The sequence below is a fragment of the Myxine glutinosa genome, chromosome 4, assembly GCF_964187855.1.
Source record: "Myxine glutinosa chromosome 4, kmMyxGlut1.1, whole genome shotgun sequence".
Classification (NCBI taxonomy): domain Eukaryota; kingdom Metazoa; phylum Chordata; class Myxini; order Myxiniformes; family Myxinidae; genus Myxine; species Myxine glutinosa.
In genome coordinates this window covers 82,240,299-82,258,951 of record NC_136264.1, presented here as the reverse complement: position 1 = coordinate 82,258,951, position 18,653 = coordinate 82,240,299, and the positions used below count along the sequence as shown (strand labels likewise).

At 42.6% G+C, this 18,653-nt stretch overlaps 2 protein-coding genes across 3 annotated transcripts in view; one reads left to right on the top strand and one right to left on the bottom strand.

The window, feature by feature from the left end:
• Window positions 1–18,653, top strand: part of LOC144891773 (uncharacterized) — a 469,129-nt gene that overhangs the window by 299,363 nt on the left and 151,113 nt on the right. The gene's annotated exons all lie outside the window — the stretch shown is intronic.
• LOC137416732 (protein Wnt-5b-like) overlaps window positions 1–18,653 on the bottom strand; it is a 70,164-nt gene that overhangs the window by 4,244 nt on the left and 47,267 nt on the right. For both annotated transcript variants that reach the window (XM_068102349.2, XM_078776086.1), the window contains exon 5: window positions 9,739–10,009. In XM_068102349.2, coding sequence (XP_067958450.1) covers window positions 9,739–10,009 — 271 coding nt within the window. The remainder of the gene's footprint in view (window positions 1–9,738; window positions 10,010–18,653) is intronic.

Below are 18,653 nucleotides of genomic sequence, written 5' to 3'. Positions count from 1 at the left end.
CATTATATGGATGGAGTGAGTGCCCATGAAGAACAAACGAATGAAATAGAGAAAGAACAAAATAATGAAATTGGGGCACAGGAACAGGTATGGGCATTGGGACTGGAAGAGTGTGCAACCCAAGCTGATGCACTTAGGGCACAGGAGAGGGCATGTCTAGAAGCAAATGGGGAGTGTCTAGAGGTAAATTGGGGAAACTCAAATTTAAATGGGGAATGTTTAACTGGAAAAGACCTGGAAGGTTGTCGGGCTGTTGTGGATGTCACAATGCAACAATAGGGAGAGGAATTGGGACTTGTGCAGCACCAGGGCGGTTGTGCGAAGCAACAGGGGGTAAGAATATTAGAGGTCCGTGTAACGGAACCGGACCGGGTGTGTATAGATGAAGATCTGTTGGGGCCAGAAGTGATTGGGGAACGGGATAAGAATGATTTGACACAGCGGCTGGACACCTGGGGCAATACCATTGAGGAAGAGATTGCTCAGGTCCAAGAGAGTCTGGGAGTTGAGGTGAGTCGGTCCGTTGATGAGATGAAAGTGACCGAGGGGATCCTCACCACAAACAACAATTGGATAACAGAGGCTCCGAAATTGGATACCCAGCAGGGAGGGTGTTTTGGCCCCGAGCTGGACTCAGACATGGAAGAGTCGGTGAATAGAGCCTATGAAGAACTGGTCCCCATAGTAAATTTGGAACAGCTGCAGGGAGGGGCGGAAGAACCTGAGGAAGGGGTTGTCACCTGCAGCTGCAGTTATTGGGCACACGAGGCCAACATTTTTAAAAAGAACTTTAAATTGGGATTTAAATGGGAGTATGACTTGGAGCAGTCTTGGAGGGAGTTGGTCCCTGGGCTTCGGAATTTCAACCAGGAGAGGTCATTGTGGTCGCCGTCGGGGAAAATTTGCTATTCAGCTCAGCCTTTTTGGAAATTGTTTGGAAATTGGGGTATGCCAGCCAGCAGGGAGGCTGTGCTGGCAGGATATGGACATGGGGTCCGACCATGGGTGTCATGGTACGACCTGGGCCCCACCCAAGCTATTGTCTCAGGTGGGCAGGGTCACCGGACCCTGGTGGGGGTTAAGACCTCCGGGGGTCTGAGGTGTTTTCTCACAGGTACCTGAATGGTGTATCATGAGGACCACTAGGGGGAGGTGTTGTGGGCCGTGCTTTAGTAGCACCACCACGGACGGCCAATACGGGCCTGATGTGGTGACTGCCCAGGCATGCGGCCTGACAGCCTCTCCCTGAGACTCTGGGACAGCCAGCATGTCGTGACCTGCCATGCTGTGCTGGTCTATGGACGCGGGTCGATCCGCAGGACAGGAATGATATAGCCCACCGGACAACCATTGGGGCATCTGTGGAACGTGATGGTGTGACAATGATCTTCCACAGATGTTCCGTTATGATTTGTGGACTCTCGGCTTGGGAAGAGAGCTATGGGTTTGATGGAATCAGGAAATGGGAAGAGCCTAGCATATGGGCCATGCTCGGCTTGCAGGTGTATGGAGAAGCACCCTTCTTTGGTTAAGATAGTGAAATGTGGAAAAATTGGCATGGGTAATCTGAGGGTTAGATACAAATTTAAGGGTGAATTTTGTGAAAAAGCCATGGTGGACACTGCACAGTGGCACCATTATTGATCCAGGTGTGTTAGACCAAAGTGTTGGAGGCTGGGATAAAAATGGATAGAATAGTAGAACACAGCCTTCAACTGGCTACGTGGGTGATGGCACCAATATTTGGACGCGTGGGTTGTAGGGATGTAGTTGGGTAGTCTGGAGGTCAACGTGGTTTTATGGGTGTCCGAGGTGTGCGGACCATGTCTTCTGGATGAGTCTCCTGGTGGAGTATGGCTGTCAACTAGACCTTGGGCATGGTCAAGTGTGGGTGAGCACTGGGGGCTGCAGTTGAGTGGACTGGGGGATGTGAAAGGTGCAGGGGACGTGATGTGGATGCCACGCACTGCGACCATGCCCCCCAGGTCTGAGGCCTTGGGAATGGTGGAGTTGGCAGCAGGTGCTCACCACATTAGCCAGCTGGGGCTAGTTGAGCCGTGTTCCTTGCAGGGGGCCAAAGGATGGATGGTGGGTCGCACCCTTATGGACACTCATAGGCAATGTTGACGTTTTGGCTGCTCAGCTTATCCCGGGTATTTCCCGGGAGAGGTCATTGGCTCTGTATGAATCTGGGTTTGGCAGATGCCAGGAGAATGCTACCTGTCCGAATGCATAGTGCCGACTGTAAAGTTTAGTGGAGGAGGAATAAAGGTCTGGGGCTGTTTTTCATGGTTCAGGCTTGGCCCCTTAGTTCAAGTGAAGGGAAATCTTAATGCTACAGCAAACAATGACATTCTAGACGAATGTGTGCTTTCAACTTTGTGGCAACAGTTTGGGGAAGGCGTGGCCCTTGTCATTTATTTCGGCATGGCCCTTGCACGGTAGAGAGGCGGTAGAGGGCGGAGCTGTCACAGGAAAATGTAGTGGTGTAGTTAAGAGCACCGGAGGAGCGGATCCACATACTTGCCAGTACAGAGGACAAAAGGAAATGTGGTGAAATTTGACAGTCTCTATGGGATAAATTTGGGATTCCGTAAGGTGGATAGCACTCTTGGACCCGACCAACCTGCAACTACCTGCACATCAAGGTAAAGGTAAGGCCTTGATGTTTACTGTCCCAGGCTTCAGTACCTGCTGATTTAAATTGGGACATGAGTAATTTTGAATAGGGGGTGGGTGAGAGTGATTGCTATGTATGCCACAAAGAGTCTTGTGGGTGGCGTTTGTTTATGTGTAGAGGTGTTGTGTTTCTGTGTGGTCATGAGGATGGAAATTGAGTGATGATTATTGAAATATGTTTGTGAAATGTGAATGGGGATTTCACATGTAAGCAGGCCATGGCAGCATCTTTTTGTGTCATATTTTTATGGAAATATGTGGTTGAGAATTGAATGGCAGCAGGGGAGGGAATGTTTTTGTGGATTTTGTGGGCGGGGAAGGTGTGTGTGTCCGCAGGTACACGGACCAAGCTCTGGAGGAGCAGTGACTGTGGCCCCCCCTGCGGTAATTGCCCCTGGCAGCCAATGGTTACTGGAAATTGGGAACCCGTCTGTGGTGGGGTCTGTTTGGGCACCCTGCGGTGTGGAGACCCTTGGTGACCCGTGAGGCTGTGTGAAAGCCTGAGGCGAAGAAGCCTAGTGTGGAGACCTCCCTAGCGGGACGACAGCTTAAGGAGCTGCTTGGCTGTCAAGGGGCCAAGAGTTAAAGGAGGGGGTGAAGAAGTCGTAAGTTGTTTTTGAACTGCGGCCACTACAGCCTGAAGCGCCCCTGAGGAAGATTTCATAAATATCCCTATCCTGATGGTGGCAGCAGCGTCATGCTGTGACCTATTTCCATCCGGTGTCTGGGTGTCTGGCTCTGAAAATCTGTTGACAAAACATTTATTTTTCAATTCTTTTATTCTTTGTCTGTATTCGGGTCTGTGCAGGAGCGCTCCATTTAGGAATCATAGTTTTATTTTGCCGTGTTTATTTTGTTGCCGGCATTTTCTTAATAAAGCCGCCATTTTCTTGTACATTTTAAACCTGTGTCGGTTGAATTAATTATTGCAGGTTCGAGGACAGCCGGTGGGGCGCTCTTCGGTCTCCCCCCCCCCCCCCCCCCCCCACGCGTATTCTCTGCTATATTTTGACTGAACGCCTTGGAGTGTTAAGCTCGTTTAGTCATCTGTGGCACCCTGCGGTGTTCACCACGGGGTAGTTACAAGACAATATTTAATACCTGGGAAATAGACAGCTCTAGACAAACTAGATGGTATTCATAGAATACTTACCCTGCGCAGTCAACTTGGTGTGGGCCAACTCTTCTATTTTTGAACGTTTCTTTTTTTTTAAATCCAATATGGCTGCCAGACCGATGTGGTGATGACATCATAAATTTATGGATGTGAGCGATGACATCATAAATTTATATTCTCTAAATAATTGTTGCATAGATCATGATCAATAAATTTCAAACTGATCAGACTAAGCGTTGTCCCTCTCGAATTATGACGTTATAATTATGGCACCAATGACGTAATCGTTAACAACACCTATTCCCCATATGGACCTCTTTACAATGAGCCACGTTTCAGTTTTTTAAATGCTGACATGGCACACACTTTGCTTTACTGAAATGCAGACACAAATGTTATATTTTCGTCAACAATGACTCGGTGAGGTCGCTACTACGTACTTTGCCTGCTCGTGATGTGCAGTGTGATAATTAATTCCAAGCCCACGCTTGAGGTCTCTTCTTCTTCACGCAATAACAACTTCTAGCTTCCAGACTGTACATCCAATCATCTTGAAATTTTGCACACATGTTACACTTCATTACCTCTACTATAATATAAAGTTTCACGTCGATCAATGAAGCGGTTCAAGAGTTATTTTTTAAAATGCGTTTAAATATCTATATCTGCCAAACCACGTGACCTATCGCAAATTCCAAAAAGTCATTTTAGTAGACTGATATGCTGAACACATCTGTGATGTTTCCCTTCGATAGGATCAAAAATGAGGGAGGAGCTAGGTTTTAAAAGTTTATGCTTAAAAACGTCAACTCCGAAACCATGTGATGCATGATGCCATGCTCACTGACTTTTTTGTTTGTCATGGTTATGCGATTCTACCTGCAAAGTTTGGCCTCGACCTGTTCACTCGTTTAGGAGAAAATTGGATTTTAGTGGTTTTTCACTGAAAACAATATGGCGTCCGAACTACGTGACCTACGACGTCATTACAATTTTATTTCTGCATCAATTTACACCGAGAAGATGCTCAAGAAATTTCATCCTGATCGGATAACGTTTTTTACTTGTCGAATTATGACGTCATAACGGCGGCACCTATGACGTCATCATTCACATATGTTATTCCCCATGGAGAGTTCTTTATATTGAGCCATGTCTCAATTATTTCTGTGCAGCGGTTTTTGAGATATAGAGGTGCAAAGTTTTTGGTTTTTCCAAGATGGCGCCCGTACCAGGTGACCTGTGACGTCATAACATTCACTCAAATATTCTACAGGAGGAGGCCTTCCTATGGTGAAAAGTTCATGTCAATCGGATGGCAAGTACAGTCACACCGGACCAACGGTTGCCGAGAAAATGATTTTTTTTTAAATTGTTACGGATTCATCACTTCCGTTGTGGTGGTTTTCATCCACTGTAAATCTTTCTGATTCCATGTACTATTATTGTTTTCCAAAAGGTTTATTGTCCATGAACTGTTTTCCAAAGGTAAAAAAGTTAATGTTAAAAGAGACAGGAAACCGGATTGGGAACCGGACGACGAAGAGGAAGAAGAAGGAGGAGAAAAAGAGGGCGGAGCGAGTGAGTCGGACAAGAAAGCCGAGTCGCTCCGAGTTCTGAGGCGAACGTTGGCAAGCAAGAGTCACTAGCGAACTTTCGGGTTTCCGGGAAAGGGATTCCTGCGACAGAGTTGTCATCGCTGTGACCGATCAACCTGCGTGTCAGGTTTTTGGCGGTGGATTCTGAGGAGAATTATCGCTGGGCAGTTACGTCTCAAGAGCGGGTCATCGGCCATTTTGACTCGCGCAGGACTTGTGCTTCGCTCGTGGTTTTGTCTCTTTTCGACCATTTTCACTGCATTCAGACGTCGATCTGGGGCGTGTGTGTGACGTGGCTTTTTGAAGGTTACTTCGTCCATACCCGAGGGTGTGATCTCTCAGTCGCCTGTAGGGTGCCTTTGGATTTCCCAGTCGCCTTGAGGGCGCCTTTGTACAACTTCGGCGGTGTGACTGTACTTGCCATCCGCACGGGATTCTGGTCTCGATTGGACATCGTTCTGGCGATCGCTGGAGCGAATCAACTTCGTCTTGAAGCCGGGAATAAGAGACATTGGGAAATGTTCTTGTTTCACTCACTTGGAGCACAGTGAGTTATATATTACAAAACTGATGGTACCATCATAGGACATATTGATTGTACTTTTGAATACTATTGTTGTTGTACTGTTATTCTTTTGTGATCTTAATACAATATTTGTTTGTGAGTAACAATTGGGGTGGCTTCTCCTTTGATCTTTGACACACAGAATAACACATTTTTCTGCTGTGACTCCTCTCGGGGCTCGGAGGTACACCGTGACCAGGAGGTCGGGGAGGAGCACGTAACAAAATGCAGACACGCACGTACGACGTATGGACGGACACGAATGCTTAACCCTGCCTTTCGCTTCGCGAGTGCAGGGTAATAATCTCATTTCTTGGAGAATGGTTCAAAGATCTCTGGAGATCATACGCTGTTACAGAGCGTTGGTTTTGCAAAAGCAGTTTCTTGACAAGGCTTACACTTGGTGGTTTGCCATTGCCTTCCCAGCAGTAGTTATAGTAGGGTCAATATACGAAAAAAACTCACCTAACCCCAAAACAATTGATACAAAAGGTTTTTCAATGGATTCTGGTACCATTGGGCATGCTAAATAACATACTAAAAATCTAGTAACATCTGACTTCCGGAAAGGCGTCATTTGCAAGATGGCGTCCAAGATGGCCGCCGGGAGCTTAAAATGGCCATATCTCAATTATTATTCAACCTAGAAAGGTGGTTTTGGTGTCTAACCCTAGGTTTTAGGGCCCAAGGAATCCAATTGAATCAATAAAATTACCATCAGTTAATTATTTATTGACAAGTCCAAGATGGCATCCCAAGGTGACATCCTGGTCCACTAAAATGGCTCTGTCGAATAGTAGTCAACCTAGAGAGATTTTTTCAGTGTGTATACCTAGGTTTAAGGCACCCAGGAAATCATCAAAATTACTTAAATAAGCACAAAGTAATCAGGTAATCCAGTAAGCCAGGTTTACCAGCCCATTAGGCATTTGTTGTCTTATACAGTTAGTCGCTATTCATCGTCATCCTCCGACTCCTCTGGAAGAAACTTGTGATGTGGATTGTCACATTCTTCAAGTTGGCACGGTCCACAGGCAGTAGTACATGGTAGTCCATATCGTCTATAAGAGCAGCGGAGTGTCTTGCAGGCAGTGGAGCAGTTACAATGAATGACCTTCAAGAGACTGTCTGGAGCAGCGTTCATTCTTGACATGTGGGACAAACTGATTATCCTGCAGGCTCCACCCCCATTTCATGGCATCCATACCCTCTTCTTTTCCCATTCACACCATGATCTGGTAGTACGCTCTACGACAGTGAAGTTTGGTAGCAGATTCAGTTGGGGGCAGACGTTCGGGTGTTACAAAAGACGAAGCAGAGACAACCTTTTTGCTGAAGGTGTTATATCGCATTGTTGCAAGGGAATCTTTGCACTTGCCACCAAAGAGGATAGCCATTACTCGGCATCCAAGGTCATCGATCACCTCAACAATCGATCATCGATCAACTGTATAAGACAACAAATGCCGAATGGGCTGGTAAACCTGGCTTACTGGATTACCTGATTACTTTGTGCTTATTTAAGTAATTTTGATGATTTCCTGGGTGCCTTAAACCTAGGTATACACACTGAAAATATCTCTCTAGGTTGACTACTATTCGACAGAGCCATTTTAGTGGATCAGGATGTCACCTTGGGATGCCATCTTGGACTTGTCAATAAATAATTAACTGATGGTAATTTTATTGATTCAATTGGATTCCTTGGGCCCTAAACCCTAGGGTTAGACACCAAAACCGCCTTTCTAGGTTGAATAATAATTGAGATATGGCCATTTTAAGCTCCTGGCGGCCATCTTGGACGCCATCTTGAAAATGACCCCTTTCATGAAGTCAGATGTTACTAGATGTTTAGTATGTTATTTAGCATGCCCAATGGTACCAGAATCCATTGAAAAACCTTTTGTATCAATTTTTGGGGGGTTCAACCATATATTGACCCCTCTATTAGGGCAATCATTTGGAATTTGTTCAGGGTGCCGGTGATGGCTCACCAACTATCCACGAAGGACACAGTGGGATCTGTATTGTCCATATATTATTGCCGGCAGACAGGATGCACAGTTTAACGTATATCGAGGGACGGCACACACACACTGATGAATCACCCTACTTGTGAAACACCGGCATGACAGTTTATAGCTCGGTCGGGATTCAATCCCAGGCTAGACTGCTTGGAGGTGAGAATGCTTGTCTATCGGCCATCGTGCCAGCCCTCAAAGATCTACAAACAATTAATTGTCTTTTTAATTGCAACCTACTGCACTTCACTTAGACACGTTTTATAGTTCTATCCTTGATAATCTATCTATAATTCCAGTAATCTCTGCGTGTATGTCTGTGTGTGTGTGTGTGTGTGTGTGTGTGTGTGTGTGTGTGTGTGTGTGTGTGTGTGTGTGTGTGTGTTTGTCTGTGACCGCTGTTTCTCGACAACCACGGGTCCGATATACTTGAAACTTGCCAGGTATATTGCTGGGGACCCGAGGATGTGCCTTTTCAAGGTTTCATATTAATCGGAGAAGTAGTTACCGAGCTATGGCGATTTCTTTACCAAACTCCGCAAGCCGTTCGCTTTGGACCAAACCATTTCATGTAAATAGAGGGGGGGGATTGTCACCGTACTCGCAAGCCGTTCGCTTTGGCTTTGCGAATGGACCAAACCATTTCATGTAAATAGAGGGGGGGGATTGTCACCGTACTCGCAAGCCGTTTGCTTTGGCTTTGCGAATGGACCAAACCATTTCATGTAAATAGAGGGGGGGGATATAATTTTAGATATATATATAGTACGGGCATGCCCTAGTTATAACATTGATAGAAACTATAATATGCTCTTACACGAGCAAAAGGATATTTGTGATGAGCTAAATGTTGATTAAATGTATCGCTCCACCTCCATCAAACTTAATTGTACAGGATCTGCCAAAAGTCATGACTGTATTTGCATTGTACATTGTGCTGAAGGCAATGGACTACCGGTTTGTTTTTGTGTTGCAGGTTTATCTTAAAGGTTGAATTTATCATGGATTAGAGGACACTTCAGCAGAGGATACTGATTGTGGAGCTGTACTTCCGAAATGGTTGCAGTGTTGTGCATGCACAGCGTGAATTCCAAAGAGCACATGGTGTGAGAATAGCACCAACAGACAAAGCCATAAGGAGGTGGGTGACGGCATTCCGACAGACTGCTTCAGTGGCAGATGCAAAAAGGTCAGGTCGTCTGAGGTCAGTGAGAACTGCAGCAAACATTGCGGATGTCCAGGAAGACGTCGTGCGCTCCCCGAATAAATCGTGTAAACGGCGATCCCATGAACTACAGATTTCCGAGACTTCACTGTGTCTGATTATGAGAAAGGACCTTACAGGAACTAAAGTACAATATTCGTAGAGAAATCCTTAACGTTCAGTTGGAGACACTGGTGTCAGTGATGCGATCGTGTGTTGTGCAGCGGCACAATGTTGTGTGGATACCCATGGCAGTCACTTACTGGATATGATTTTCACAAAAGAAATTTTGATCAATCTCCAAAGTGGGTTCTTCCATTTCCATCTTTTATATTCAGTCCAGCATACTTCATATTTCCTACATTGCTGTTTGAAATATAGTCACGACTTTTGGCTGACCCTGTATTTGATGACCATGACATTTTAGTGAAGACTTTTCTCAAATATGAGCAGTCGCTCAAATAAGTGGTGCATTATTAGGTATTTAGTGCCAAATCTAACCAAACAGCTCACTTTTACTGACTTATTCCTCAGCAAACCTTATTATGACACACCTATGGAATGATCGTATCCACGGCCACAGCACATGAGTTCACAGCCACCCGTTCCCTCTGACGTGCGATTGCAGATGCGGCCACTTGTCCCAAGCACACCTTGAGACTCGTTCTGGCTACAGTAATCGGGACTCTGGCTCAGGTAGACCAGGTCATCGGGCGTTGGAGGCGTGAAGTGTTGATTCACAGGCTGCAGTTTAGCTTTTGCTCGGCCCCCACCACTTTTCCTATGTCGCCCGATTTTCATGATTGCAGCACCATCGTATTTCTCCTGTTGGGTGCAAGTAGATTCATTGTAATTTATTTCAAAAATAAATCAGCATTATATACACAATAATCACATATAACACTTATCATAGTAACTTTCACCATCCTCATAAGGTAAATAAATAAATAAATAAATAAATAAATACATAAATAAATAATAATAATAATTAAAAAAGAAATAAAAGAGAGGGCGACATAGGAAATAAATAAATAAATAAATTACAATAAATTAAAATAAAATAAATAAATAAATAAATAAAATTAATTAAGAAATAAATAAAAGAAATAAATAAAGAAATAAAATAAATAAATAAATAAATAAATAATAAATAAATAAATTACAATAAATTAAAATTAATTAATTAAGAAATAAATAAAATTAATTAAGAAATAAAATTAATTAAGAAATAAATAAATAAATAAATACATAAATAATAATAATTAAAAAAGAAATAGAGAGGGCGACGTAGGAAATAAATAAATAAATAAATTACAATAAATTAAAATAAATAAATAAATAAAATTCATTAAGAAATAAATAAAAGAAATAAATTAAGAAATAAATAAAATAAATAAATAATAAATAAATAAATAAATTACAATAAATTAAAATTAATTAATTAAGAAATAAATAAAATTAATTAAGAAATAAAATTAATTAAGAAATAAATAAATAAATAAATAAATAAATACATAAATAATAATAATTTAAAAAGAAATAAAAGAGAGGGCCAAAGAAAAATAGACAGAGATAAATTTTAACAAAAATGCTGCATAAGTAATTTGTTATTTTGAAAATTATTTTGCACAATTTATCGTGACTTCAGAAAACTGTTATCTAAATACATGATAAACGGTCACTCAAATCAATGATTTGATTTATGGAATGCAATCTCTCACTTCACAATCATGAAAATTGGGGGAAAGAAACCGATACATTTAAAGCTTATACAAACGAATGTATTAAAGTGGTTTTGCTAATTCGGAAGAAAGCGGTTGCAGCTTGAGTTCATATGAAGTATGTGGAGATTGCACAACCGTTGCTAATAGGTTAGGAATACTTAATCATAGTCCACTAATAAGTGCATTTGCTACTTGCGAAAATCGAAGATTTTTCAAGTATATTAGTTGGTCGCGTGTGTTATTCTGTCTGTCTGTTTGTATGTCAATTGCCTACAGGTCACATTTTCACTCCAATCTTCACGAAACTTGGTACAGTTGGTCAAAAGTAAGAAGCTTATTGTTTTTGAGGTCAAAAAGTCAACATAGGCCAAGGGTCAACCACTTTGTTCGTTGTTGTGAAGGGTGGTGGGAGGGAAGTTGGGAAACATCAATGTCTCTGTCTTTTGATTAAATCCGGCACGAAGTGACGAGCAATATTGGAATCAAAATGAAAAATGTGTTACAACCTGCACGGAGCAACAGGTCTAATAGTTAGACCACAGTGGTGAAGTAGTAATACATTTGGTGGGTAAACTTACACTATACGACAGTAGGTGAGGCTGTCAAGCAGCTGATCTTGAAGGCTAGGCCATAGCGGCACGTTCATGGGCCGCTCCTACAGTATCCGTTGGCTGCCGCCATGCTGCGGGCCAGTTGGTGCAGAACAATAACATTGATATGGAAGACTGTGCAGTGTATTATCTCTGGCTCGCTCCTGTGAGATCGATCGCCTATCTTAGGAGAATGCAAACTGCCCTCGGGGAATATGACAAATGAAGACACAATCAGCCACGACCAATTTATATACCTGAGGGCACTTCAATAAACTGATGAAATATTCCCATATGCTGGTCAACTTATCTTGATCTAAGGACTCAATACAGACGCAGTGAAACAATATAGCAATGTTTGGCAAACAGGACAACGAATTGGTCCGTCATTGAAGTGGCAGGTAGGCTCTGCTCGTAATCTAGTAATACATAATAATACTTGAGGACTAGATCTGAGCTTGGATCATATGAGAGTGGCTTCAAAGTAACAGGTAACTTTCGCCCCATAAGTTTCTGTACGGCGGCGTTGTGTTTCAGCAATTTCCGAGGCTTTTTCCCCATTTAGTGAGCCTGTTGATCAAATATGAACGCTGAAGGCTCCAAGTGGTCTTCACAAGCAACATACACTACATGGCCAAAAGTAAGCGGACACCCCTTCTAATTAGTGGATTCACTGTTTCAGCCACACCCATTGCTGACAGGTATATATAATCAAGCACACAGCCATGCAATCTCCATAGACAAACACTGGCAGTAGAATGGGCCTTACTGAAGAGCTCAGTGACTTTCAACGTGGCACAGTCATAGGATGCCACCTTTCCAACAAGTCAGTTCGTCAAATTTCTACCCTGCTGGAGCTGCCCCGGTCAACTGTAAGTGCTGTTATTGTGAAGTGGAAACGTCTATGAGCAACAACAGCTCAGCCACGAAGTGGTATGCCACACAAGCTCATAGAACGGGACTGCCGAGTGCTGAAGCACATAGCGCGTAAACATCGTCTGTCCTCGGTTGCAACACTCACTAACAAGTTCCAAACTGCCTCTGGAAGCAAGGCAGCACAACAACTGTTCGTCAGGAGCTCCATGAAATGGGTTTCCATGGCCGAGCAGCAGCACACAAGCCTAAGATCACCATGCGTGATGCCGAGCGTTGGCTGAAGTGGTGTAAAGCTTGCCGCCATTGGACTCTGGAGCAGTGGAAACGCGTTCTCTGGAGTGATGAATCACACTTCACCATCTGGCAGTCCGACGGCTGAATCTGGGTTTGGCGGATGCCAGGAGAATGCTACCTGCCCAAATGCATAGTGCCGACTGTAAAGTTTGGTGGAAGAGGGATAATGGTCTGGGGCTGTTTTTTTATGGTTCGGGCTCGGCCCCTTAGTTCAAGTGAAGGGAAATCTTAACGCTACAGCATACAATGACATTCTAGACGATTGTGTGCTTTCAACTTTGTGGCAACAGTTTGGGGAAGGCCCTTTCCTGTTTCAGCATGACAATGCCCCCGTGCACAAAGCGAAGTCCATACAGAAATGGTTTGTCGAGATCGGTGTGGAAGAACTTGACTGGCCTGCACAGAGCCCTAAACCCCATCAAAAACCTTTGGGCTGAATTGGAACGCCGACTGCGAGCCAGGCCTAATCACCCAACATCAGTGCCCGACCTCACTAATGCTCTTGTGGCTGAATGGAAGCAAATCCCCGCAGAAATGTTCCAACATCTAGTGGAAAGCCTTCCCGGAAGCGTGGAGGCTGTCATATCAGCAAAGGGGAGGACCAGCTCCATATTAATGCCCATGATTTTGGAATGAGATGTTCGACGAACATATACAGGTGTGATGTTCGGGTGTCCACATACTTTTGGCCATGCAGTGTACGTTGAATGAACATACATTTTGATGTTGAATTTGGTCTTTCAACCCCAAATCACATGATCGACGATCTTCTGTTGGGTCAGGGATGCAAAAAAAACAACTGCTGAGCTATGTATGTAAATTCATCAATGATTGGAACACTTAAAAGTTTGGCACATCAAGCATCTTTAACGTTAGAATAACATGTGATGAAATGCAGTCTATATACACGTTAGTCAATGAGTTGTTCAACTTTCACGTCACACAAATCGACGTAAGTAGCTCATTTGCATCGTGAAAGTGAAAATAGTCCGATTTTAAAACATTGGCTAATTATTCCTTATTCAGATTATCTGGCTTATTATTCCCCCCCCCCCCCCCCCCCCCCCACCAATATATATATATATATATTATTCTCAGTTATGTTTCGCTCATCTGTCTTGCAAGAACTAGAGTCAAATTATTTACTGCAACGAGACATCACTCGCTGATCAATGGGATTCATCCACTTCAGAATCACTTGAAATCAGTGATTATATCACCGAGAGTTCAGACGCATTGTGAGCACCATAAATTAATGGATGAATCAGGGCGACATTTGTACTTGTAAGCAGTGTATTTGAGGAGAGTGATCTCCGAGTCTCAAGGGCTGAAAAGCAAGTGGCCTCCCACTTCTAATGATTTGTGCATGAATTCTGTTCTGGAGATTGTACCTCAAGATTTGTATAACTTGCTTGGATTATGGGAGCCCTCCGATGAATTGCTCTCAGATAGAGTAGTGACTCTTCTTCCATTACTCTTTTTCGATGCACTGAACAATTGGTAAACAAGGAGCATTCGAAATGTGCCTTCTATTGGGAGGCTATATCATGTATACTTGAACCGATGCCATTCTGATGTCCATCTTGTTATCATATCTATCTTTATCGTTCACTTCCGGTTAAACAAAAAACGTTATCAACGGACTAATCACCTTTAGGTGTTAGTAATACGTAGTACATCAGGTACATACATATATTCAATGAATACGTAGTACATACATATATTCAATTCAACCATAAACTATTCATCCTTCATTTCCTTATTTCTGGCAAGAAAGTGACATGTCAGCTTTAAGGACCAATCCAGTCTTCATGTACAGGTGTAGGCATGGGAACTTTTCGGATTCGGATTCAGTGACATCGTTACATCTCGAAAGCTTGCTTTGTAAGTTGCTTAAACGGAGTTTCAATGAACTTGATTTTCCAAGATACTTTCAGATTTTGTCCTACTGTCTATTTTTAATGTTTTACACTCTAAGTTGATTTTATGTTATTTTGGGAAATAGGGGCCATGCAGGCCCACCGAGGTGCAAATTCATGCATGAACAGTGCAAAACCCCGAACATTCAAGAAGGACTGAGAAGGTTCAAGGCGGCTTGAGTGGCGACTGAACCACCAATAGGTGCAGAACCGGCAGGCCTTGGCAAGTGGCCTCCCACCTTGGCGACATCACTTGACATTAGAACAAGTAAACGAAAAAACATGTTTTAGGGATACACACTGGTTTTGTTTGGTTTTTTTTAAAGTTTTAAACCTTTAAAAAAAAAAATTTTTTATAATTCCTTTTTATAATTCCATTTCGATCGATGAAAATGTACCAGAAAAGAGGACCATGGGCCAAATTTCAGCTCTCTATGACGTATGGAACCTAGAAAACAAACGGCTCAAAGATTTGAAATGGGACAAACAAACAAAGTTCAGATGAAGTTAAATAAAAGTGTGTAAAAAGGGCTGGTGGAAAAGGAAAGCTCGTCTGGTCTGGAGTTAGGCTGGGGAGGACGTCCGTAAGAAAGCTCTTGTGGAGGTGGAGCCTGTACCCCCCTCCGACCCCGCCCCCCCCCCCCCCCACTCCCCAACCAGCCCCATCCGTTCCTCGTCCTCGTGAAGTCAAATTTGTTATTATTACTAGTACACCCCCTCTTCATGGAGGGGACAGGAAGGGTCGTGTTATTAACCTCTGTGGGTTATATAGATTACAGTATATCTATGCTCAGATCCATTCATTGACGCGATAAGCATAGATTGCCTCACAACCGTCAGGATTCTTCCAAATCTCTTTCAGTTCATTGTTAAACAGCAATGGCGACTGTTTAAAAAGGTAATCATACGTGTTTGGCGTTTACAATACTTTTTACTTCTGGTAGGCTTGTCCCCACAAAGCACCAAGATAAGCTATTTAAAAACGTTAACATGACATTTGTCAATAGAGGAAAAACTATTGGGGGGGGGGGGGGGGGTGGGATTTATTATTAGTATTAATATTTTTTGGAATAACATTAATATTATGCTATTATCATTAGTGTTGTTATTACGTATGTTATTAAAAGCCGCCTTGGAAAAACGCTACAATAAGCTATCTTAATAGGGAAATACACTCTGGAGCCCCCCCAAAAAAGAAGAGCCAAGCTGGGGTTTTTTTCAAATCTGGAGCTACAGATGCACAGTACATAATCCAGTTTAAATTGATTACTCATGTTACAGTAGCTATGAGCCCCTTTGCGCTGTTTACAGCAATTTCTATGAATAAATTAGTGTTTTAAGAAGTTTTTTCTCAAAATAAATGAAATTTCCACATTTTCGCCTTTCATCTTTAAAGGCCAATATCTCAGGTAAGACAAAATAGATCAAAACTTTGCACATAAAAAAGGAAGATAAGACTGTTTGGAGTTGTTCTGTGTCACAAAAAAAATCCAATTTTTTTTTTACTGTTCGAAGTATACTTTTGAAGATCTGCAATGCATTTTTAGGGTGTTGTTATGTATTTTGACTGGTTCGTGCATTGTAGTGCCTAAATTGCTCTAATTTATGACTTGTACAGTTAGTGTAGGTTATGTTTTTTGTGTTGCAATTTAGAAATGCCTCCAGAGAAAGAGAAGTTCCATGCTGATGGGGATATTAAAAATCAAATTTCTTGTCTTCGTCAAGCAAGCAAGACGTATTCTGAAATCCACAAGCACCTGAAGAAGGAGAACATCCCTATTTCTCTGCAACCATAAAGAGAATAGGTCTGCAATTCAGGAAAACTGGTTCCACTGCAAGGAAGAAGGGATCTGGCAGGCCTAGAGCAACTACAAGTTTTGATGACAGGTGACTGAAATTCTTAGTTCTCCAGGAAAGAAAGAAAAGCGTGCGGAAACTGTCATAGGAGATCAGAACTGCTAAAAACAAGACCGTTTCCAGAAGGACCATCACAAGAAGGTTGACTGAGGCTGCTTTTGCCTCAAGAAGATGTGCTAAGAAGCCTCCATTATCAAAGAAAAACATTCAGGACAGATTGCACTTTTTTGCCAAATATGGGAAATGTGATTCAGACTGGTTTCAGAGTTCTGCGGCGTGATAAATCAGGATTTCAGCTTTGCAGTGATGCCCCAGAACGTTGCCTTCGCAGATCTGGTGAGAGATTCAAACTTGAGTGCATTTCAACAACTGTGAAGCATAGACGAGGTGGAATCATGTTCTGGTGTGCATTTTCGTCTGCTGGTGTTGGTAACCTGATAAGGTGTGAACAGTCGATTACTGCCAAGGAATACCAGAAATATTGGAGAAAGGATTACTTCACAGCTTCTAAAAGTTATTTCCTGAAGAGAAAAGCAAAGAAGTCATTTTTCAACAAGATAATGGTCCTGCCCATACTGCAAAAGCCACCAAAAGTGGTGGGAGAAAAAGTCCCTGAAACTTATGTTCTGGCCTGGTCAGAGTCCCGATTTGAACCCAACAGAGAATCATTGGGCCTATATTCAGCACAAACTTATTGGAAGAAAGTTTGCAAATTCTACAGTGAAAGTTTGCAAAGTTTGCAAAGTTTGCAAAAAAGTCAAAGTTTGCAAACTTTGAGAAGCTGTCAAACATGAAGGGGACAATATTGACATTTCTCTTTGCAAGAAGCTTTGTGAAAGTTTGGCCAAAGAAACTGGATTATTTAAAGAAAGCTAAGAGACATGCTATTCCATACTCATTTGTAGTTATTTCTGCATGTTCTGGCGGTTTGGTGGTTTTTTAAATGTATGGTAAAATAGTTATGACAAAAAATGTTAAACAATTGACTTGCCTCATTTTTTTGCCCCGGAGTGTACACCTCCACATGCAACCCCCTTGGCGGGGACAACCCCCTTGTGGAGGGGGGCAAATTAAGTTGCGACAACCTCCATTGTGTGACCCTTTGGCCTCCTGTCAAGTTTGGTTGAGATTGGATAAGAAACGACCGAATGTATCACAGTGAAAAACAAAACAGTCAGACTGCCAAAACAGGCAGACAGACACCAAATTGTGTATTTTATTGTTATTGCTATATACTCAAGAAATTTGGATTTGAGATCAAAAGATGAATATGAGGCAAGAATACAGAAGGGCATCTTTTATTTCTTGGTATTCCTGTGCATATATGTTTTACCATTTTAGTTTTATTTCAATAGCAGTTATTATGTTCATCCCCCCATTCCCTTCCCATCCCCCATTTTCAGTAAGCACAAGTAATGAAACAAAAGAATGACAGGTGTTTCTTGTTACTCAGGTGTTTCATCTTGCATTGAATGTTCACATATAAAAGAGCTGTGAAGGTCTAGCCTTGGTTTTAGCCCCTACTTTTGCCTTGGGAGTAAATTGGCATAAAACAACATGAAAACCAGAGAACTGTCTATGAAAGCTGAAAGAACAGAATAATTTATTTATAACCATAGCACAACATTTGGGCAAAGCAAATACAGCAATTTGGAATATCTTGAAAAATAAAGAAACCACTGGTGTACTTACTAATAGATAACAGACAGGTCAGCCAAGGAAAACAACTGCAGTTTATGACAGAAAAATCATGAGAGCTCAGAAGAAAAACCCTAAAACAACTGTCATTGACATCACCAACAACCTCCAGAGTGCAGGGTTTAAGTATCACAATCTACCATTTGCAGAAGACGTCGACAGCAGAATTACAAAGGCTACACTGCAATATGCAAACCTCTCATCAGCACCAAAAACAGAAAGGCCAGATTAGAATTTGCCAAGAAGTACAGAGGTGAGCCAGTGAGTAATGGAACAGAGTTTTCTGGACTCTGTGATAAACCTTTACCCTGCACTCTGGATGAGACCAAGATAAACCTTTACCAAAGTGACGGAAAGGTGAAAGTTTGGAGAAAGGAAGGAACTGCATATGAAACAAGGCATACTACCTCATCTGTAAAGCATGGTGGATGTCATGTCATGGCTTGGGCTTGCATGGCTGCCCTGGAACTGGCTCACACATGTGTGTGGGTGTGTGTGTGTATGTGTGTGT